The sequence below is a fragment of the Eptesicus fuscus genome, chromosome 5 (assembly GCF_027574615.1).
Source record: "Eptesicus fuscus isolate TK198812 chromosome 5, DD_ASM_mEF_20220401, whole genome shotgun sequence".
Lineage (NCBI taxonomy): Eukaryota > Metazoa > Chordata > Mammalia > Chiroptera > Vespertilionidae > Eptesicus > Eptesicus fuscus.
The window spans coordinates 72136954-72159278 of record NC_072477.1 but is presented as its reverse complement, the minus strand read 5'-3'; the positions used below and the strand labels follow the sequence as shown (position 1 = coordinate 72159278).

At 42.8% G+C, this 22325-nt stretch overlaps 1 protein-coding gene across 3 annotated transcripts in view; it reads left to right on the top strand.

Annotated features, from left to right (window-relative positions):
- Positions 1 to 21915, top strand: part of FMN1 (formin 1) — a 402801-nt gene extending 380886 nt beyond the window's left edge. For all 3 annotated transcript variants that reach the window (XM_054716379.1, XM_008142957.3, XM_008142958.3), the window contains 2 exons: positions 16106 to 16190; positions 19186 to 21915. In XM_054716379.1, coding sequence (XP_054572354.1) covers positions 16106 to 16190; positions 19186 to 19230 — 130 coding nt within the window. In that variant the 3' untranslated portion in view covers positions 19231 to 21915. The remainder of the gene's footprint in view (positions 1 to 16105; positions 16191 to 19185) is intronic.
- The last annotated feature ends 410 nt before the right edge of the window (positions 21916 to 22325 follow it).

Below are 22325 nucleotides of genomic sequence, written 5' to 3'. Positions count from 1 at the left end.
AGTTGTAATCTGGATGGTCCTACTCTGATCCCTGGGTGCACTGGTTCTTGGATCTCCAAGGAGGTGCTAATTTAGCCTCTGCCTGAGGCCACCCAGCAGGAGCTACAGAGAGATCTGCAGATTCTTCTTCTCTGTTTGGGTTTTGGAGGTGCCCAGATGAGGCCCAGCTGTGAAGCAATGCAAGCTGCTGTGGGGCCTTGGGCCTTCTTTTGGATGTTCTGGGTCTCACTGACTCAGCTGCAGTTTGTTAGGTAAGTTTAGGTTTCAAAGGACCAGGCCATTCATATGCAAAAGCCTCTGTGCACAGCTGGGATGGGGCGGAGTCTCAGGGTGGAGCAAACAGCAATGGCTTCCCATCAGCCCTGCCCTAAGAGGCCCCCGGGTCTCAGTGTTCCATGGTAATCGCTGCAAGCACCTCTGAGAGAAAGCCGCCCTTGAGTTCTGCCCGAAGCCAGACAGTCCAGTTTCTCTCCCTATGAGTCTGGGTCCCAGAGTCTCGCCCAGAACTGGAGTTCAGAGCAGTCGGGAGCTTGTGTCTCCCTCCCGCTTAAAAAAGACAGCCGCGGACTCAGTTGCCAGCCCTCTCTGCGTGCGTGCCTCCGTACCTCTGCCTTTACTTCCGCAGCTCCTCTGAGTCTCCGTGTGCTTTTCTCTTCCCTTCTAGTTGTAGAATTTCCACTTATCCAGCCTTCCTGTGGTTCTGGATGATGTCCGTTTTGTCTTTTAGTTGTAGTTTTGAAGTTGTTTTGCGAGGCAGCAAGTTCAGGTGTTTACCTATGCCGCCATCTTGGTTTTTCCCTGGAACTAGACTTTTAAATGTTTTTACTTTTGTTCCCCAAGGATAGATGGCATGGATAGTCATTCTACTACTCTAGGTATTTACTAAACATTTATACTTTTTTTAAGGTAGGGAAGAAAAACTGTCAATGCAAGTCATTCATTTGTTACTTAGATATCTGCTAATAACTGATTTGTGTGCAGCGCAGTGCTAAGGGTAGGAACAGGGAGGAGACCAGATATGCATAAGGTGTGATCATTGTCCTCAAGTGTTCCCAGTGGTGTAAAGGAAATAAGACACCTAGGCAGTCCTTAGATGAAAAGTCCTAAGTGCCTTCAGAGAGGCACAAAGTGCCCTTTCACTTGAGAAAAGAGCAGTTACTTCTGGCTAAGAGAGATGAAGGAAGCTTTCATGACTTGGGCACTTAAGCTGGGAAGAGAAGAATGGGAGGAATTTGAGCACATGGAAATGAGTAAGGAAGTCATTGAGGGAACAGTAAGAGCAAGATGCAGAGGTGAGAAAAGCCTTGTACAAGGAATGGTGAGTGGTTTGCTTGGGACAGGAAGCCACAGGGAGGTGAAGGAAAATAATCATATTTGGTAAGTACAGGCAGTCCTCAGATTACATTAGACTCGACGTACATTGTTTCATGATTACATCCCCATCTCCCATTTATTCATAAAAACAAAAAAAAGTTCCGTCATTTCGACGTATGTACATATGTGCTTTATGTTTTTTATTATTTATTTACCACAAGTAAAGGTCAGGAATTGTTACCTTTCTTTTAAATTTGTTTTACTGTTTCACTTCATTACTGCTGTGTATGTGCTCCATGTGAGTGACGTAGGTGCTTATGTAGGTGGGTTCCAACTTACAGCGAAAATCATGTTACATCGCGCCGTAGGAACAGATCTCCGACGTAACCCAAGGACCTACGTAATCATATACCAGTATATTTTTTAATTTTCACAGTGATTGTATTACTGAGGTGCGGTATTATGCCCACTTTTAGCACGCGAGAAAATTTAAATCTCAAAGGGTTTAAGTGATTTGTCTAAGGACAATATAAAACCAGACCTGGGTCTTTAAAGGTAAAACAGACAAGTAAACTAAGTTTAGAAAGTGGGTGAGCTTTGATTGCGAGCATAAGGAATTGAATCGTATACTATCTAGTTCAAAGAGCAGCAAACCACGGCCCATAGGCCAAATCCATCTCACCACCAGTTTCTCTAAATAGTTTATTAGAACACACAGCATTGCTGTTCATACATGTATTTCTTATGGCTCTTTCACACCATAGCAGCAGAGTAGCTGCAGAGACCATATGAACCACAAAGCCTGGAATATTTACTATCTGGCCCTTTTCAGAAAACCTTTGTTATTCTGGCTACAGTATGGGAGTCATTGAAAGTTTTCAAACAGAGAAGTGACATTTTTAGAGTTATGCATTATTTTATTAATATATTTTTATTGATTTCAGAGAGGAAGGGAAAGGGAGAGAGAAATGGAAACATCAGTGATGAGAGAGAATCATTGACCAGCTGATTCCTGCACACCCCCTAATGGGGACCAAGCCTGCAACCTGGGCATGTGCCCAGACTGGGAATTGAACCATGACCTCCTGGTCCATAGGTCGATGCTCAACCACTGAGCCATGCTGGCTGAGTGAGTTATGCATTATTAATTGAGAGCATGTCCATCGGCAGGAGGATGGATTGGAAGACCCTTTTAGTGGTCTGCACTCCTGGAGTATCACAGTAGCCTTCCAGTAAGTCTCCCAGCCCAAACCTCAAAGCTTAGAGAGTCCAGGAAGGCAGCAAAAATGGGCAAAGTGTGCAGAGTATAGGAAAACCAACTGTGCAAAAGGCTGACGGATAGCATGGCTGACAGTCACAGGGCTGCGGGGGTGGCAGAGAGTGGCAGGAAGTGCCAGGAACTGAGAGGTTGCAGCACAGAAATGCCATTGGATGTTGCTGAACCTTCCAGTTTTATGAGGTCAGAGCTGCGAATTCTTACATGAAAGCTCTGCATTTACAAATGTTAGCAAGTGAACTTAAATGTATATAAGCCCTCTGAGGTGGAGCACACAGCAGACCTCCAGCTAGCAGTCTTCTCCCACATGATTACCAGAACACTGACTCCAAGTACATGTAATGCTGTCAACGACAGCAGCTGCTGGAGTTTCTGCAGCAAGTGTAGGACACTTTGCCCACCATTTTTGTAGAACATTCTCAAGCAATAGAGATAGGTAGGTAGGTAGGTAGGTAGATAGATAGATAGGTAGATAGATAGATAGATAGATAGATAGATAGATAGATAGATAGATAGATAGATAGATAGATAGATGATAGATAGATAGATAGATAGATAGATAGACAGATAGACAGACAGACCATCAATCTCTAGTGAGGTCAAAGCAGTTTTTAAGATCTACCTCTGTGTTCTGCCCTTCCAGTGTTCAAAATCTAGCTAGATTGTCATGATATTAAGCATTTGTTTCTTATCATAGATATGATACAAAAGCAGCTGGGAAACAGCCTTGCCCTCGAAAAAAATGACGTGGACTCTATTGTTAACAACATACAGAGAATCTAGTGAAAATTTGCTGGTTTGCATTTCGAAGCATCAGTTTTGAGCATTGGTGATGTTGTAGTCAGGTGACATTAAGGAACTTTATATTTTAATGGATCTTTTTTAAATATTTTTTTTATTGATTTCAGAGTGGAAGAGAGAGGGGGAGAGATTGAAACATCAATGATGAGAGAGAATCATTGGCTGCCTCCTGCCCGCCCCCTGCTGGGGATCGAGCCCTCCACCCGGGCATGTGCCCTTGACTGGAATTGAACCTGGGACCCTTTAGTCCACAGGCCTACTCTCTATCCATTGAGCAAAACTGGCTAGAGCTGTTTTAATGGATCTTAATGGACTTGCATGTTTTCCCCATAACCATTCTTGATGTCTGAATTCTTACAGTTTAGAGCAGGCGTCCTCAAACTACGGCCCGCAGGCCACATGCGGGTGTTTTTGCCGTTTTGTTTTTTCACTTCAAAATAAGATATGTGCAGTGTGCATAGGAATTTGTTCATAGTTTTTTTTAAACTATAGTCCGGCCCTCCAACGGTCTGAGGGACAGTGAACTGGCCCCCTGTTTAAAAAGTTTGAGGACCCCTGGTTTAGAGGTTAGCCACTTATAATCCTTTATTCACCTATTTATTCAGTATTCATTGATCATCTACTATATGCCAGGTGCTGTACAAGATGCTGAGGAAAGAAAGACAATGAAGTTGTACCCCCTGCCTTTGAGGACCTACAGTCTAGTGTACAAGGCAGGTGCCTAGGAATGATCACAGCACAGTCAGATAAATGAACCTCAGAGGGAGGTGTCAACTCGAGCCAACCAAATTTACCTTTCTTCATGTAATAAATGTCCCCTGGGAAAGAGAGTTGAAAAGTGTCCCCCTTTGTTAATAAAAATGACTGTAAATGTCCTATAAAGTCTTAGGTGGGTTCAGCTGCACAAGGTGTGGGGTAACTTACGGGAAAATGTTCATGACAATGACGGGGCGTGAAGCCTGCGGGCCCTGTGCAACTGCACAGGGTTGCAATGCCTATGCAGCCTCGTGAGCTCAACGTTGTCAAGAAATTCCAGTGAACAGTATTTTAGGAAAGTAAAGGATTTTTTTTTTTTTTTTGCAATTCTGTTCTCTAGGTCTCCATTCATTTATGGCATGTATATGCATGCCAGCTATTGTCTCAAGGCCCAGGGACACAGCAGTAAAAATGATAGCCATCACTGCCTTTGTGTCCCTATGGTCTGGCCGAGAGTTTTGTATGTGATCGTTTTCATTACCTGGTCCAATTATGTCTTCACTACATCATGGTAAAAATATTTAAATGGCCAGCGAGTCTCACTTTTTCTTTGTATTTTTAGACATACAGCATCAATAGGAAATATAATTTTTAAGTGTATAAACATAAATTTTCTATAAGAAACAAATGTAATTTTAGTTATCAGAAAAACAAGGTTAATATGAAAAAATATATACTTAATCCCAAGTTCAGTAATATATGAAATGTAACTTTTACTTATAGTAATTACCTCTCTGAAACTTAGAAAAAATATAAGGCAATAGATGCAACCTTTGTTTTGAAATGTAAATAGTTTCTCTTATTTGTTTGGTTGAGGGATTTTTCTCATACCTGTACCAAAGTTTAGCTTCTAGAAAGGACTTTTAGAATCAGAGTAATTGAGGTGAGTTCTTTGGTTTGCTAAGTCTCAGGATAATAGCAATAGCTGGTTTGCTTTCAGGATACAAATACTTAGCTAATAGCTGCACCTGTTTAATTTGTAGTCAGAAACTATTGCCACGCATTCTGCCGCAGTTTCTCCATTTCTATGATGGAAGATTCCATAATGGTTATCCTTTACTGAACACTTACCATATATATACCAGACATACTAGATGTTTTACATATCAATTCATGTAATTCTCATAATTATACCTTGTGGTTGATATTTTTTAATTTAAATTCTACTGTTGAAAGTATTACATATGTCTCCTTTATCCCACATTGACCCCTCCCTACCTGCTCCCGCCCCCCAGCACATGCTCTCACCTCCCTACTGTCTATGCCCATTGGTTATGCTTATATGCATGCATACAAGTCCTTTGGTTGATGTCTCCTTTTTCTCCCATTGACACCCCCCCACCACCATCCCCTGCCATCCCTCTGAGGTTTGACCGTTGGTTCGATGCTTCTATGTCTCTGTATCTATTTTTGTTCATCAGTTTATGTTGTTTATTCTATTCCACAAATGAGTGAAATCATGTGATATTTATCTTTCTCCAACTGGCTTATTTCTCTTAGCATAATGCTATCCAGGTTCATCCATGCTGTTGCAGATGGTAAGAGTTCTTTCTTTTTTACAGCAGCATAGTATCCCATTGTGTAGATGTACCACAGTTTTTTAGTCCACTCATCTGCTGATGGGCACTTAGGCTGTTTCCAAATCTTAGCTATGGTAAATTGTGCTGCTATGAACATAGGGGTGCATATATCCTTTCTGATTGGTGTTTCTGATTTATAGGATATATTCTTAGAAGTGGGATTACTGGGTCAAATGGAAGTTCCATTTTTATTTTTTTGAGGAAACTCCATACTATTTTCCACAGTGGCTGCACCAGTCTGCATTCCCACCAGCAGTGCACAAGGGTTCCTTTTTCTCCACATCCTCACCAGCACTTGTTGTTTGTTGATTTGTTGATGCTAGCCATTCTGACAGGTGTGAGATGGTATCTCATTGTTGTTTTGATTTGCATCTCTCGGATGATCAGTGACTTTGAGCATGTTTTCATATGTCTCTTGGCCTTCTGTATGTCCACTTTCAAAAAGTGTCTATTTAGGTCCTTTGCTCATTTTTTAATTGCATTGTTTATTTTCCTTTTGTTAAGTTGTATAAGGTCCCTATAAATTTTGGAGATTAAACCCTTATCAGATGTAACATTGGCAAATATGTTCTCCCATGCAGTGGGCTTTCTTGTTGTTTTGTTGATGGTTTCTTTTGCTATGCAGAAGCTTTTTATTTTGATGTAGTCCCATGTGTTTATTTTCTCCTTAGTTTCAATTGTCCTAGGAGAGTGGTTGGCAAACTCATTAGTCAACAGAGCCAAATATCAACAGTACGATTGAAATTTCTTTTGAGAGCTAAATTTTTTAAACTTAAACTTCTTCTAACGCCACTTCTTCAAAATAGACTCACCCAGGCCGTGGTATTTTGTGGAAGAGCCACACTCAAGGGGCCAAAGAGCCGTATGTGGCTCGCGAGCCGCAGTTTGCCGACCACGGTCCTAGGAGATGTGTCGGTAAAGATATTGCTATGAAATATGTCTGATATTTTGCTGCCTATGGATTCTTCTAAGATTTTTATGGTTTCCCATCTTACATTTAAGTCCTTTATCCATTTTGAGTTTATTTTTGTGTATGGTGTAAGTTGGTGGTCTAGTTTCATCTTTTTGCATGCATCTGTCCAATTTTCCCAACACCATTTATTGAAGAGACTGTCTTGACCCCATTGTATGCTCTTGCTTCCTTTGTCAAATATTAATTGAGCATAATGGCTTGGGTCGATTTCTGGGTTCTCTGTTCCATTGGTCTATATATCTGTTCTTGTGCCAGTACCAGGCAGTTTTGAGAAAAGTGGCTTTGTAATACAGCTTGATATCTGGTATTGTGATCCCTCCAATTTTGTTCTTCTTTCTCAGTAATTCTGTGGCTATTCGGGGACTATTTTTATTCCATACTAGAGGCCCGGTGCATGAAATTCATGCATGGCGGGGGAGGGGGGGAGTTGTCCCTAAGCCCAGCCTGCACCCTCTCCAATCTGGGACCCCCTCAGGGGATATCCGACTGCCGGCTTAGGCCTGATCCCTAAACCAGCAGTCAGACATCTCTCTCACAATCTGGGACTGCTGGCTCCCAACTGCTTGCCTGCCTACCTGCCTGCCTGCCTGATCACCCCCTAACTGCTCCTCTGCCAGCCTGATCACCCCCAACTGGCCTCCCCTGCCAGCCCAGTCAGCCCCAACTGCCCTCCCCTGTAGGCCCAGTCACCCCCAACTGCCCACCCCCTGCCAGCCATCTTGTGGTGGCCATCTTGTGACAATGTGGGGGCTGCCATCTTGTGACAACAAGGAGGCAGCCATCTTGTGATGACATGAGGGCACAAGGGCCACCTAGGCTTTTATTAGTATAGGTAAATTTTTGGAGAGTTTGTTCTTGGTCTGTGAAATATGCCATTGATATTTTAATGGAGATTGTATTGAATCTATAGATTGTTTTGGGTAGTATGGACATTTTAATGATGTTACCTTGTGGTTGATATTAACCTCAATTTCATAGTTAAGGAAACTGAAATTTACAAAAGTTGATTATTTGCTCCAAGTCTTCTAATAACTGGCAGAGTTAGAATTAGAATCAAAGCTAGCAGATGCTGAAGCTACTTGCCCCAAGTTTTGCCTTCTCCCAATCTGTGTGATTTTCAAGAGTGCCCTGTGAAAGGGAGACATAGTCACTGAATGAAAATATTAGGAGAAGAGCAGGATGGGGTCACTGAGGTCAGAATTGCCTTGGGAGGGTGGGTATGGGTGACTGCCTGGGGCCTGCACAACAGCCAGGACCAGTAGGAAAAGGTTTGCAGTTGAGACAGGGCTTTAGGTTGGCTCTCATCCCCGTGCCTCTACCTGGCCAATGTGGAGGGAGGTTGCAGTGCTGCCGAAGGGTGTGGAAGCTGGAAAAGGCAATGCTGACAGGAGGGTGGTAGAAGACCAACTCTGAAAGAAGAGACCAGAATTCAAAGGTGTAAAGGAACTACTAAAGCAAAAGGTGGCCAGAAAAAATTCCCTAAATGTTAGGGGGCCAAGAAATGGTAATTCCAAACCACTCCGTTGGAATTGGGATTCGAGGGTCACTAATAGGTGATCTCTTTGAAAGCCATCTTTGCTGGAGAGAAGCCAAGAAGAGTAGATGCTCCAATCTGTGGCCTCACAACACCATCGTCGTGATTTGCAAATCCCTTAATAGCCAGAGTCTCCAATTCAGTCTGACCTGCCTGGGTTTGCTCCTTTTAGTGCATTCTTTTCTTTTGGGGGGATAGTCATGGTTATTGCTGCAAATGGAAAAGTTTAGTAGGCATTGTGGTGTATACACTCAGACCTATGTCAGTGATGGGAAGTGCCCATTCTCAGGGCAGCTTTGCAGATGTAGTTCTTCATGGGTTTTGTAAATCATTGCTCATCTTTGTCTCATTTATATTTCTTTCCTGGTGTACAAGTCAGCATATTGAATTCATTGTAACTAACTTGAGCATGTGGACTGAGAGGTTAGATTAGATTAAGCAAATGTTTTAAGTAAATTGTGTAAAATTAGCTAATAAAGAGCTAAGACACTCAGCCACTTCTTCAATAGCAAGTATGTGATTAATGTTGAGCAAGATATTTTTATTTAATTCCCTGAAGAAAAAGCAGGGTTTTTTTTCTTTTAAAAAAACTTCAATTACAATTGACATTCAATATTGTATTAGTTTCAGGTGCACAATATAGCAATTACACATTTATATAACTTACAAAGTGATCCCCCCATAAGTTTTGCACATACCTGACACTATGTATAGTTATTGCAATATTATTGACTATATTCCCTAAACTGTACTTTACACCCCCATGACTGGTTTTATAATTGCCAATTTGTACTTCTTAATCCCTTCACCTTTTTCACCCATCCCCACAACCCCCGTCCCATCTGGCAACCAGTAGTTTATTCTCTATATCTGTGAGTTTGTTTTTGTTTTGTTTGTTTATTTATTTTGTTTTTTAGAGTCCACATATAAATGAAATCATATGGTATTTGTCTTTCTCTGTCTGACATTTCATTTAGCATAATACCCTGTAGGTCCACTCATGTCATCACAAATGGTGAAATTTCGTTCTTTTTTATGGCCAAGTAATGTTCCATTGTACATATATGTACCACCTTTTCTTTATCCATTCATCATTTGATTGGAGCATTTAATCCATTTACATTTAAAGTAATTATTAATAGGTATGTAGTTATTGACATTTTATTAATTGTTTTTTATTGTTTTGGTAGTTCTCTGTTTCTATTCTCTTGCTCTCCTTTCTTGTATGTTGATTACTTTCTTTGTTGTGTTTGGATTTATTTTATTTACTAGGGGCCCAGTGCATGAATTCATGCACCTTGAAATGAACTGTGGGCCGTGAGGCTGCAGTGGGCACAGGGGCGGGTCTCAGCCCATCCTCCGTGCCCCCACCAGGCTCCTCCTACCATGGCCCCTGGTCCCCTGTCTGCCCGCAGCCCAACTCCTGCCGCCGCCGCTCCCGCGCGCTAATGGCACTGGCCCCACTCACACCTGCTGATGACACAGAGCGATTGGGGCCAGCACCAGCAGCAACTGCAAGAGGGACCGGTGCCGTCAGCGGGTGTGAGCAGTGGCTGCTGCCCCGATCACCCCTCAGGAGCAGGGGGAGGTGGAGAATCCCTCAGGGGCAATCAGGGCCGGCAGCCGCTGCTTGCACTCACTGATGGCGCCAAGAGATTGGGGCCAGTGCCAGGGGCCGGCAGTGGAGCCAGCGCTGGCAGCAGGTGCAAGTGCAGGGCAGAACCACAGCACACAGGAGCAAAGAATTTTCAGTACCCACCAGAGGCTCGCCCCATGACAGCAACTGGCACCCCACCTTGGTCTGACATCCCCGCTTACCTGCTCCACCATCTCGCCGTGGCCGACGCCCACCATGTTCCACGCGCGCCCCTGGTGGTCAGCTCACGTCATAGAGACCAGTTATCTGGTTGTTCCATTGGTCTGTCTATTTGCATATTAGCCTTTTATTATATAGGCTTTCTTGTAGATTTTTGGTTTGTGGTTACCATGTGCTGCATATATAGGAAGCTATGTGTATAGTAGTCTATTTTAAGTTGATGGTCACTTAAGTTCAAATACATTCTAAAATCACTACCATTTTTACTCACCCCCTCCCCATTTATATTTTTTATCATTATATTTTGCTTCTTTTGTGTGTTTTTGTGTATCCCTTAATTTACTGTTGGAATTATACATGATCTTTCTACTTTTGCCTTTTAACCTGTGTACTAGCTTTAGTGTTGGTTGATCCACTTCTTTTCTGATATTTGTCTTCGTCAGTAAAAATATTTTTCTTTACAATATTTTCTTATTTATATTTTTTTTCTTCTTCTTGGAGCAGTCCCTTTAACATTTCTTATAATACTGATTGGTGGAGATAAACTCCTTCAGCTTTTTCTTATTTGGGAAGCTCTTTATCTCTCCCTTGCTGGATAGAGTAATGTTGGTTGTAGGTCCTTGCTTTTCATCAGCATGTTCATTTTTCAAAGAGTCTGTGAGTTGGTGGGTTTTTGAATATTTCGTATTTTTTAAATATTTTTGAGAAAAAAATTTTAAAAAGAAACATAGAAAAAATAACACAGCACCCATATTCCCACCACCTGGAATTATCTCTTCACATTTACCAAGTATTATTTAAGAGTCTTTAATTTAAAAATAATGAGGCATTATAAAAATTTAATTGTACTATTCTATACACTACCTCCCAAAGCCATTATCTTCTTCCATTTTTTCTAGTAATAATCTCCATCATGAAACTAATGTATCTTTCCAGTCTGTATGTAAATATAGATAGATGTTTATATGTATGTTTACACACATACACAGGCATCTGTGAACAATACTGTTTTGTGGGTTCCATTTATAAACATACACAATGTAGCATATTGCATGCACAGACAATAGTATGGAATATGTATTGAGTGATTGCAATGTGCCTGGAGCTGTACTATTTCCATCCTTTCAATGTCTATATGTAGTAGGCTGTTGTTATCTCCTTTTTAGCAAATCAAGGTGCACAGAGAGGTCACTTGTCCAGGGTGAAACAGCTAGTAAGTGGTGACACTCAGAATTAATCCCATAGCCAGGCTCTGGAGCCTGAGCACTTGGCCATCATGCTACATGGCCTCCTCACTGTGTCACTCTGCAGAATGCTTCACTCTCTCAATATCAGAAGCTTCACTCTCTCAATATCTTGTTTCTGATATCTGTAATTAGGGTTTTTATTAAATTTATTGGGTTGACATTTGTTAAAAAGAATATATAGGTTTCAAGTCTACAATTCTATGATACGTCTTTTGTATATTGCATGATGTGTCTACCACCCAATCTCAAATCTTCTTCCATCACCATATATTTGACCCCCTTTATCCTTTACTACTCCCAACTCCCTTCTTTCTAGTAACCACCATACTGTTATCTGTGTATGTGAGTTTTTGTTTTGTTTGTTTTTCTTATTTGTTTATCTGTTGCTTTCAGTTTTATATCCCACATATGAGTGAAATCATATGTTTCTTAACTTTTTCTGTCTGACTTATTTTGCTTAGCAGATACTCTCAAGATCTATGCATGTTGTCACAAATAGAAGTTTTTTATCTTTTCTTATGGCTGAGTAATATCCCATTGTAAATGCAGGGGTGGGCAAATGTAGGTTAAATTGCCAGCCATCATTAAAAGGTAAATCACAAGTAAAGATACAAAATAATAACAATAATAAGAAGAAGAAAACAAATAAATAAACAATAAATAAATAATACAAGAATATTTATTTGCATACTCACAGCTATAAACCTATGTTTGCCCCTCCTCCCCTATGTACCACATCTTCTTTATCAATCATCAATCAAAGGAAACTGGTTATTTCCATGTCTTGGCCACTGTAAATATTGCTTCAATGAACTTAGGGATGCAAATAAATGTACTCAAATTTTTTAGGCAGATCCACAGAAGAGAGGTCACTAGAACACATGGTAACTCTATCCTTAATTTTTTGTGGAGCCTCCATACTGTTTTCCATAGTGGCTGAGAACCTGAACATATTTCTCCCATGTAATTGTTGATAATACATTCTGTCAATAAAAATAGATGTAGTTCACAGTTATCCCATATTCCATTAAATGAATGTAATTTTTTAAAATCAGTATTGCATGGTGATCAAGACCTATAAAATAGGGATAGTGAAAGTTCCTATATCACAAGGTTATCATGAGAAATAAATGGTGTAATTCAAATAAACCAGGTAGAACTGTACTTGGCAATGAATGTTCGCTGTTATTTACTACTAGGGGCCCAGTGCACGAATTCGTGCACCTTGATAGAAACTGTAGGCTGTGAGACTGCGGTGGGCACAGGAGTGGGTCTTGGCTCATCCTCTGTGCCCCCGCCCGGCCCCTCCCACCACGGGCCCAGTCCCCTGTCTGCCAGCAGCCCCGCTCCCGTCGCCACCACCCCCACGCACTGATGGCGCCAGCCCGCTTGCACCCACTGAAGGCACGGAACAATTGGGGTAGGTGCCAGCAGCGGGTGCAAGCGGGGCCAGTGCTGTCAGCAGGTGTGAGTGGCAGCTGCTGCCCCGATCGCCCCTCAGGAAGAGGGGGAGGTGGAAAAGCCCTCAGGGGTGAGCAGCGCCGGTGCCAGCAGCAGGTGCAAGCACCAGGCAGGACCGCAGTGTGTGGGAACAAAGAATTTTCAGTAACCACCAGAGGCTCGCCCCAATGACAGCAGCAGGCGCCCTGCCTTGGTCTGGCGCCCCGCCTTGGTCTGGCGCCCCGCCTTGTTCTGGTGCCCCACCTTGTCCTGCTCCACCATCCCACCACGGCCGACACCTAACAGGTTCCGCACTCTACCACCTGCTGCTGACACCCGCCATGTTCAGCATGTGCCTCCTGGTGGTCAGCACACATCATAGCGACCAGTTGTTCAGTTGTTCTGTCATTTGGTCTATTTGCATATTAGGGTTTTACATATATAGATTATCATCCATCTATCACCCCACTGAACCTAATAATTAGGTTTCCAATTTCTCATTATTGCACATATTCCCACAGTGAAAGCTCTGTGTCTGTATAAAAGTTTCTTTGGGGTATCTCCCTAGAAGAGAAATTGATGGCTCATAGGGTATGCATGTTTGCAGTTTTACTTGATTTTCCAAAGTCAGCTATACCAATTTACACTTCCCAGTGCAGTTTGTCAGTTCTCATTCCCCCACATCTTCAGTAACAGTTGATATTGTCTGGATCCCCAGCCTCTGGCTTTGCTAACCCACTTTCTGTCTCTGGATTTGCCTATCCTGGACATTTCACATTAATGGAATTATGTAATTTGTGGATTTTTGTAATTGCCTTTTTTCACTTACCTTAATGATTTTGAGGTTCATCTCCTTTGTAGCATGTATCAGAATTTCATTCCTTCTTATGGTCTATTAATAGTTCATTACATGGATATACCACATTTTGTCTATCCATTTTTCAGCCCATGGAAATTTGGGTTGTTTCTACTCTTGGGTATTATAAATAATGTTGCTATTAACATTCATATGCAAGTGTTTGTATACGGATATATATTTTTATTTTCTTGCCTATACATATATTTATATACTTAGCAGTGGAATTACAGAGTCATATGGTAACTATGCTTAACATTTTGAAAAACTGCCTAAATGACTGTGCCATTCTACAATCCCATAAGCAATGCATCAGTGTTCCAATTCCTCTAAGTCCTTGCCTCCAACACGTGTTATTGTCTTCCTTTTTCATTCTAGCCATCCTAACAAATGTAAAAAAGCATTTCCCTAATGACTAAAAATGTTGTATTTTATTCATGTGCTTATTGGCTATTTGTATGTTTTCTTTGGAGCAATGTCTATTCAAATCCTTTGCCTATTTTTTAATTGGGCAATTTGTTCTTCTGAGTTGTAAGTGTTCTTCATGTATTCTCAATACAAGTCCTTTGTCAGATATATGATTTATAGATATTTTCTCCCATTCTTTGGGTTGTTTTTCACTTTCTTGATGTCAATTGGTGAATTTTCATATTTTTCGTTTTCATGTTTCCTGAAAACTTCAGTTTTCAAAATTGTGTCCATATTGTCTGCTGAGTGGATGGATCACAAGTCAGATAGCCTTGACATGCACATGGAGAATAAATTAACTGCATCTAATTTTCTGTAGATTAAAAACTCCTGCATTGGACATAAAAGTACAGACTTTCCAAAGCCATCTAGGTGAGCCCCTCAGACAGGGAAGGTAATTTACATTTGATAACACAGAAGATATACCTTGACACCTAATTAGAATCCTATCTAATAAAAAGTAATATGCAAATTGACCGTACCTCTGCTACGCCCATAAGCCATGCCCACCAGCCAATCAGGAGCGAGTATGCAAATTAACCCAACCAAGATGGCTGTGACCACGGAGCGAGCAGGAAGCTTGGGTTTCCCTGGCAATGGAAGAAGCCAAGTTTTCTGCCCACTCTGGCCTGTGCTCAAGGCTACAAAGTTTCAATTATAGAAGATAAATAAATCCCAACAAAAATGGCTGCAGCCACGGAGCGAGCAGGAGGCTTGAGTTTCCCCGGCGATGGAGGAAGCCAAACTTCCTGGCATGCCCTGGCCTGCACTCAAGGCTACAAAGTTTCAATTATAGAAGATAAATAAATCCCAGATACCAGTACCTCCGCTTGGGTGGCTGAGGGGGCGTGGCCTGCCTGCAAACCACCACAGGCCCCTTGCCCAGGCCGTCCCACACCCCAAGGGAACCCCACCCTGATCCGGGACACCCTTCAGGGCAAACCAGCCGGCCCCTACCCGTGCATCAGGCCTCTATCCTATCTAACCCTATCTAATAAAAGAGTTATATGCAAATTGACTATCACTCCAACACACAGGAAGGCTGCCCCCATGTGGTCAAAGATGACTGCCCCCTTGCCAAAACCGGTGTGGCTCAGTGGATAGAGTCAGCCTGCTGACTGAAAGGTCCCAGGTTCGATTCCCAAGGGCATGTACCTTGGTGGTGGGCACATCCCAGTGGGGGGTGTGCAGGAGGCAGCTGATCGGTTTCTCTCTCATCGATGTTTCTGGCTTTCTATCCCTCTCCCTTCCTCTCTGTAAAATACAATAAAATATAAAAAAAAAAAAAAAAAAAAAAAAAAAAAAAAAAAAAAAAGATGGCCGCCACAAGATGGCCAGCAGGGGAGGGCAGTTGGGTGGGACCAGCCCTACAAGGGAGGGCAGTTGTGGGTGATCAGGCCAGCAGGGGAGGGCAGTTGGGTGGGACCAGGTCTGCAGGGAAGGGCAGTTGCGGGGGACCCATGCCTGCATGGGAGGGCAGTTGGGGGGGACCAGGCCTGCAGGGAAGGGCAGTTGGGGGGGACCCAGGCCTGCAGGGGAGGGCAGTTGGGGGTGACCAAGGCCTGCAGGGGAGGACAGTTGGGGGGACCAGGCCTGCAGGGGAGGGCAGTTGGGAGTGGCCAGGCCTGCAGGGGAGGGTAGTTAGGGGCAATCAGGCTGGCAGGGGAGCAGTTAGGCATCAATCAGGCTGGCAGGGGAGTGGTTAGGGGGTGATCAGGCTGGCAGGCAGAAGCAGTTAGGGGCAATCAGGAAGGCAGGCAGGTGAGCAGTTGGGAGCCAGCAGTCCTGGATTGTACTGAGGGGTCCCAGATTGGAGAGGGTGCAGGCTGGGCTGAGGGACACACCCCCCTGTGCATGAATTTCATGCACCAGGCCTCTAGTTTAATAATGAAAAGCATTGAAACCATTCCTTATGTTTCAAAACTGTTGATTAACTCAACATCATTTGGATTTCTGTTTAACCTTATCTCTTCCTATTCCTTCTTTTCTTTTTTCCCCTCCTTCCTTTTCCTCCTCTCCCCTCCCCACTCCGTTTTAATTTCAGATTGAAAATGGCTCAGGAATCAGTCAGCAAGTTGACATCTGAGAAGAAAGTGGAGACAAAGAAAATCAATCCCACGGCCAGTTTGGTAAGATACATTTTTCAACATAACCTCAAGATTTTTCATTATAACTGATGTGCACCCAGGAGTGTGTCTGAATTTAAAGGACAAAACTCAGGGGAATGGCAGGTAGTATCCAGCTTCTCAGTTCCCACCCCAGAGTAATGTATAGAGGAGGGAGTGAGGAACAAAACAGCTTCATTGTTTACCATCAAACTCAACAAAGGTCATCCTATGTAATAAAACCTTAATATGCAAATCGACCGAATGGCAGAGCAACAGATATCTATGAGGTGCACTGACCACCAGGGGACAGACTTCCACAGGGGAGTGCACTCCCACAGGGGGAGCACCGCTCAGCCAGAAGCCGGGCTCATAGCTGGTGAGTGCAGCGGCAGTGGTGGGAGCCTCTCCTGCCTCTACAGCAGTCAGACATCCCCCAAGGGCTCCCGGACTGTGAGAGGGCACAGGCTGGGCTGAGGGACCCCAAGTGCACGAATCTCATGCACCGGGCCTTTAGTTTTCTAATAAATTGAACTGAGTCACTTGTCATTTCATACCCTTCCACTGCCCTCCCCCCACATACCGTGATTCCCCCTCCTCTCAAAGCACCTTTCTCCTGAAATGTTTAAGCATTTCACTCTCATCAATTTCTTTCCCCAGTTAAAGAAAGGGGCAGGCTTATCCTCTTTTGACCAGTAGAAAAACTGAGATGCAGAAAAGATACAGTCTACCTGTACCACTTCACAGATGGATAACAAAAACCAGGACCACACTCTGAGCCCCAGAAGTCCCTCCCTGTCCTAGAAACCAGCAGTCTGGTCCAGCTTCCTACCTGTGGGGGCAAGTCGTCCCCCAAGGTCATGTTTTCAGGGTGGATCACAATGAATCTCCACCTGTTTGTCACAGACAATAGTTGGAATAGCTAAATGGTTATGAACCCAAGGTGTCAGGGTTCAAATCCCATCTCAGCCACTTACTAGTTGTAAAACCTTAGTGAAGTTCTTTTGCTTCTCCCTCTTTTGTGAAAAGAGGGAAGTAAAATTATCTTTGCTTTAGGGTTATTTTGAGGAAGGTAGGAAGAGACATGTAAAGTGCCTAGCACATAATAAGAGCTCAGTAAGTGTTAGTTCTTTTCCTTGTTATCATGAATTTTGGCAACTTTGGTTGGTGCTGCAATGGGGAACAGCAGTGAGTAGAAAGTGGGAGTATCACTCTCCTCACTTTGATTTTCAGACCCTCCCTTCCCTGTGCCCTGACCTCAAACAGCTACTTGGTGTTATCCTTTTGTGTCACAAGTACTTTTTGCCAGCTGCTTCAACTGCTGTGGCAATCCAAGTGGAAGATAAGTTATAAAGTGAGATTAGTTCTGTTGATTGACTGTGGTGTCTCTCATAACCCCATCAGCAGCTAAATGAAATGTTGAGTGAGGTTGATGAGTGAGAAATAGAGAAGCCAGGGCCACACAGCTTGGCCAGCAAAGGCAGTGGTTAGTGCACAGAGCCCCTACCTGAGCCGACACATCCTCCATGCCCATTGACACTCTGTTCATTACACTCACTTGTAGGATTTCAGTGACAGTGGGCTCGTCCCTGATTTTTACCTTCTGTCTTCATCAGCCTCTTCCCCTTCCCCCAGGCCTCTTATTTGGATTTCTGTCCTAACTTTTATAGCCAAACCCATATCCAGGGGCAAAGAAAATGGACATAGCTCAACAGACCAGTAATTTCCAACCAGTGTGCCACAAGAATTTTTAAAACATACAATACCTGACTGTTTAGTCAGAGGTGCTGACCTTGTTTCCTTTAGATTGCCAGATTTTAAAAAATGACAACAGCCAACACAACAATAGCCAGCCAGTGTGAATGAATCAAAATTATACCCTTTTTTGTTGTTGTCAGGTTGGCAAAAAAGATAATATATTTTTTGGTGTGCTGAAGAGTTTTAGTAGTTAATTTATGTGTGCCATGAGATGAAAAAGGCTGAAAATCACTGCTTTAGACAAGAGACTCAGTGCTATTCTTTTGTAGGTGACCTCCACTATGAGCAAGCTCCCAATTGTGATCCTCAACTTGTTAGGGTTGTTTGTTTTGTTGTTTATTTTGGTAGAAATTAGGGAAGAGCTTGAAAACTGATTCCTGATTTAATTTCATAAGACAGGGATGGGATCCAAACTAGGGATGGCTGTTTAAAGTCATCAACATGCATTTACATCTAGACCAATATAATAATTCATTGTAACATCATATCCTCTGGATCACAAGCAGCTGAGGATCCACTCTCAAAGGGTGTCTCTCTGCCTCTGCTCTTCCCGAAGGAATGTACTTCTCCTGTTTCTCCTTTAGCCTTCTATTCTCCCATCCCTAAGAGCAGACACACCCATCACTATGCTTAATATATTTACTTCTCTAAAGCCCTAGACACAGTGAGGGCCTGTGTTTCTGTTTTGTGTTCTTGTTTGTGTTTACATCCTGCCAGCAGACTTCCACGTTCTTCCCCATGAGAAATTTGTCCCTGGGAGGGAAGCTCAGGGGAAACAAAGCAGAACATCTATGGCGAACGGGAGTTCCTGCCATTCTGCGTAGACCATATCTGATCATCTTCCAGTTTGACTTTTCGTATTTAGACTCCCTAGAAACTATTTCTTGATCATTCCATAATTCCATTAGTGGGCCAAGGTTAGGGATGGAAGGAGCCTTTGAGTAACACTACAAAACTAGGATTTTTATCACAGAACAACAACCTGGAATAGTAATGGTCAGTGTTTCAGATGGATATACTTGGTTTGCTAGCTGGTTATTATTTTGTTGGCTTGTTGGAGAGTAAGGGTGATAGGTTGGAAGGGGCTGGTAACTGAAGGTTTCAGGAAAGAAGGCTAGAAACACTCTTCTTTCTAGGGCATGTAGTACAACTCTAGAATTCTAAACCAAAATTTTAGAAACTTATCAAAATTTGAGGAAGTTGAAAAATTAGAAAAGGAATGATAATAAACTTGTGTGTTGATTTTTTTCTTAAACAACAGAAAGAAAGACTACGTCAAAAGGAAGCCAGTGTGACCACCAACTAAAAAAGAGACACTGAAGATGACAGCATGACTGAGTACCTTGCTTATCCTTTGCAACACCAGCGCTGCAGGAAGTTCTTGAAAGACATGTTACTAAATATTGCTTTTGCTCATGGCTTTGTGAGGTCATCTGCAGTGAGAACTCGTGCCTTCCCAAAGAAGTCCTGGTTAAGCCACAGAACCAATGACAAGCTGTGTAAGAGAACAGTGCAGGAGTATTTAATGATTGTTTCTGTAGACGTCCAAAGTCTTTGTTATAAGATCAGAACAAATCCCCAAGATTTTCCAAAAATTTTTAAAAGCAAAGATTCCAGGCTTTCTGACCCACTCTTGATATATGTAAATTTGTGACCAAAGAAGAGAGGGATCTTACGACAGTTGCCTTGAGAGAGTTCAAGCCTTTACACACTGCTGGTTTGATTATTGACCTTAATTTTGATCCCATTGCATCAAGATCCTGAAGTGTCTTTCTCGCCAAAAATGTTGACATTTACCCAAACTATTTTTAAAGAGGTCCAAGACTATGTATTTCCAAGAGGAGAGAAATGGTTATCTTATTGTTATTCATGTTATGGAAAGGAGAGGAAATGGGATTATACATGGTGGAGAAAGGGTTAAATAACCATAAACTTCATAAACCTGGAGAGCAAATTATGATACAGAGAGTTGACATCAGCCATTAAGCAATTAATTGTGGTTTCCTGGACCAGCATGGAGTCTCCATCCCAAATTCCGGAAGAAACAGTGATACCTGAGCAGGGAGACACTTGGGGTCAAAGCAGTTGCTTGGACAAGTGACCCAGTAACAGCACATTTCACCTTTCAGAACATTCGTGAACGGGCAATGTCTTGTTGATGTGCACCTGAGCTCTACGTCTTGTTCTGGGACTGTGTGCAGCCAGACCTTTCCCACCAACCCCAGGAGGCAGTTTTCAGACTGGACTGCAAATGTTACTTGCAGCCTTTTGTTCTGACCTTGACCCTTGATGGACTGGCAGGTGACAGAGGTCTTTGGTGTCTGAAAAATTAAGTTCAGAAAAGGTCTTTACACGCAAATGCAAAGAAGGTGTTCACATTAACGGAATATCATGTACGGGCAGCTTTTTCGGACCCTGGGAGCTGACATGACCACTGACCCTTGAGTCACAAGAGAAAGGAATCTACCTTGTGAGTAGAGAAAAGAGGGGACTGAGGGTGAATTGATAATAGGATCAAAGACTATCAGGTTTGGGCCTTGAAGGGAAAAAGGTCAAAGCTTTCTCCTCCAAATGGTGGAGCAACAACCTTAAAACCCTTCCCAATCCAGCTGCGGTGTGTGGCCTGACCCTTGTCCCATGATCTTCCCAGAACCTCTCAACTTCCAGGTGGCTGAATGTTTACCCAGGACATGCCTGCCAGGTATCAACCCCCTCAGGGACCCATAATAGATCCAGCTTATTAAAGTGGCACCATATCCTTCTATAATGCCCGTCTTGGGAATCAAGAATGCACAGTTAGGATCCAATCAAGTCTCTGAAGCCATATTCATGCAGGTGCTAACCACCTTTTCAAAAGAAAGGAATATGGTAGCATAGTTGGGTTGCTGTTGCTTTTTCCAGTTCAAAATAAAAGGATGAGACAAGCAAAATAGGAAAGCTGGTAAGAAACTTACATGACTAAAAGAAGTTACTTGTGAGCAAGAAGCTTTTTAGACTAGACTGTTTTCTTATATTTTTTCTTCCTTTTCACTTAACTGTGAAGAAAACCTAAGGAATTCATCAATTGAAAACAAATTTCGCTTACAGCCATCCTGGGCTCTGTGACATTCCTTTTGGTATTATCGTGCAAAAAAAAAAAAAAAAAAAGTGCCTGTTTTGCCTATGCCTTGGGAATCAACTTTGAGTTCAGTAAGCCCAACATATGCTTGGATCCATGTGTGTCCTTAGAGACCCGATGGGAGACAGCTGCCAGTGGCTTTCAGTGGAGTCGCCATCATCCACTTTAAGTCTTGAAGCGTGGTCTCATAGGAAAATCACTGAAGATAAGCAGGACTGTCACTTTGGCCACATAACCCAGCAGGGACCTGCTCTCAGGGAACCAATGGGGAGGAATAAGGAGTGGGAACATTTAATTTGAGAGTTAGACAAATGCAGCCCGAGGTGGGTTTTATCCTCATGGATAGACTAGAAATTGGCAGTAAAATACCTCTTTCTAAAGAGCAAAGTTTGCCTGCTGATGTTGGGGAAACAGTGATTTTGTAAGATTAGTCAAAGGCAATATGTTAGTATATTAAGACACCAGGGCAGGATCGCCATCATTTTCACCCAGTTTGAATCCTGCAGGGTGTATCCGGATACCCCCTCCCCAATCCACACACATGCTACAGGGTTGACATCACCTTCATTTCTAACTTAAGTTGATCATCAGTCAAGGTTCACAAGAGTTGTTCAAGGTAGGCCATCTAAAACAGCCTGCAGGCCTTAAAATGTTCCCTCTAAAATGCAGTTGAGATTGTGTTTACACACAGCAGGGGTCTCTAAACTTCTCATGGAGAGGAAATAGTTGGGGTACCACTAGAGCTTGAGCATTTCAGGCAAGCAGGACTTAAGTGGCTATTCTGAGCACAGTCCTCCCCGAACAAGAGGGAGAGTGGCCAGTACTGCTATTCTGCTTAACCAGACACTCACATCGGGCTTCCCAGTCAGACTCTAGGAAATCTTAGCTTGTGAATATCCTCTTCTCTTCTCACCAAGATTCATTACATCAGGGCACAGTTGATAGCAGTTCAGACTCTTGCATGAGTAACTGGCATCATCCCTCAAGCACACAAGTGTATCATATATTAAACCAGAGCATTATGTAACTATCTTAGGTAAAAATAAAAAAATAAAAACTCAGACCTGAGAGGTGTCAAAAATCAGGTTAGAAGGAGGTGTGCTCTATGGCTTTTAACCCAAGAAGAGGCAGCTTACCGGGGGAGAAAAAAGGGAAGAGTCTGGTCAAGCAGAAATTGATGATGGTGACTCCCCCACCGTCACAGGTGATGGACCTGCTGCCCATCCGTTGCCTTTTGAATACTTGAATTGACGTCCATGATGTCTCTTCAAATGCTTGCTGCA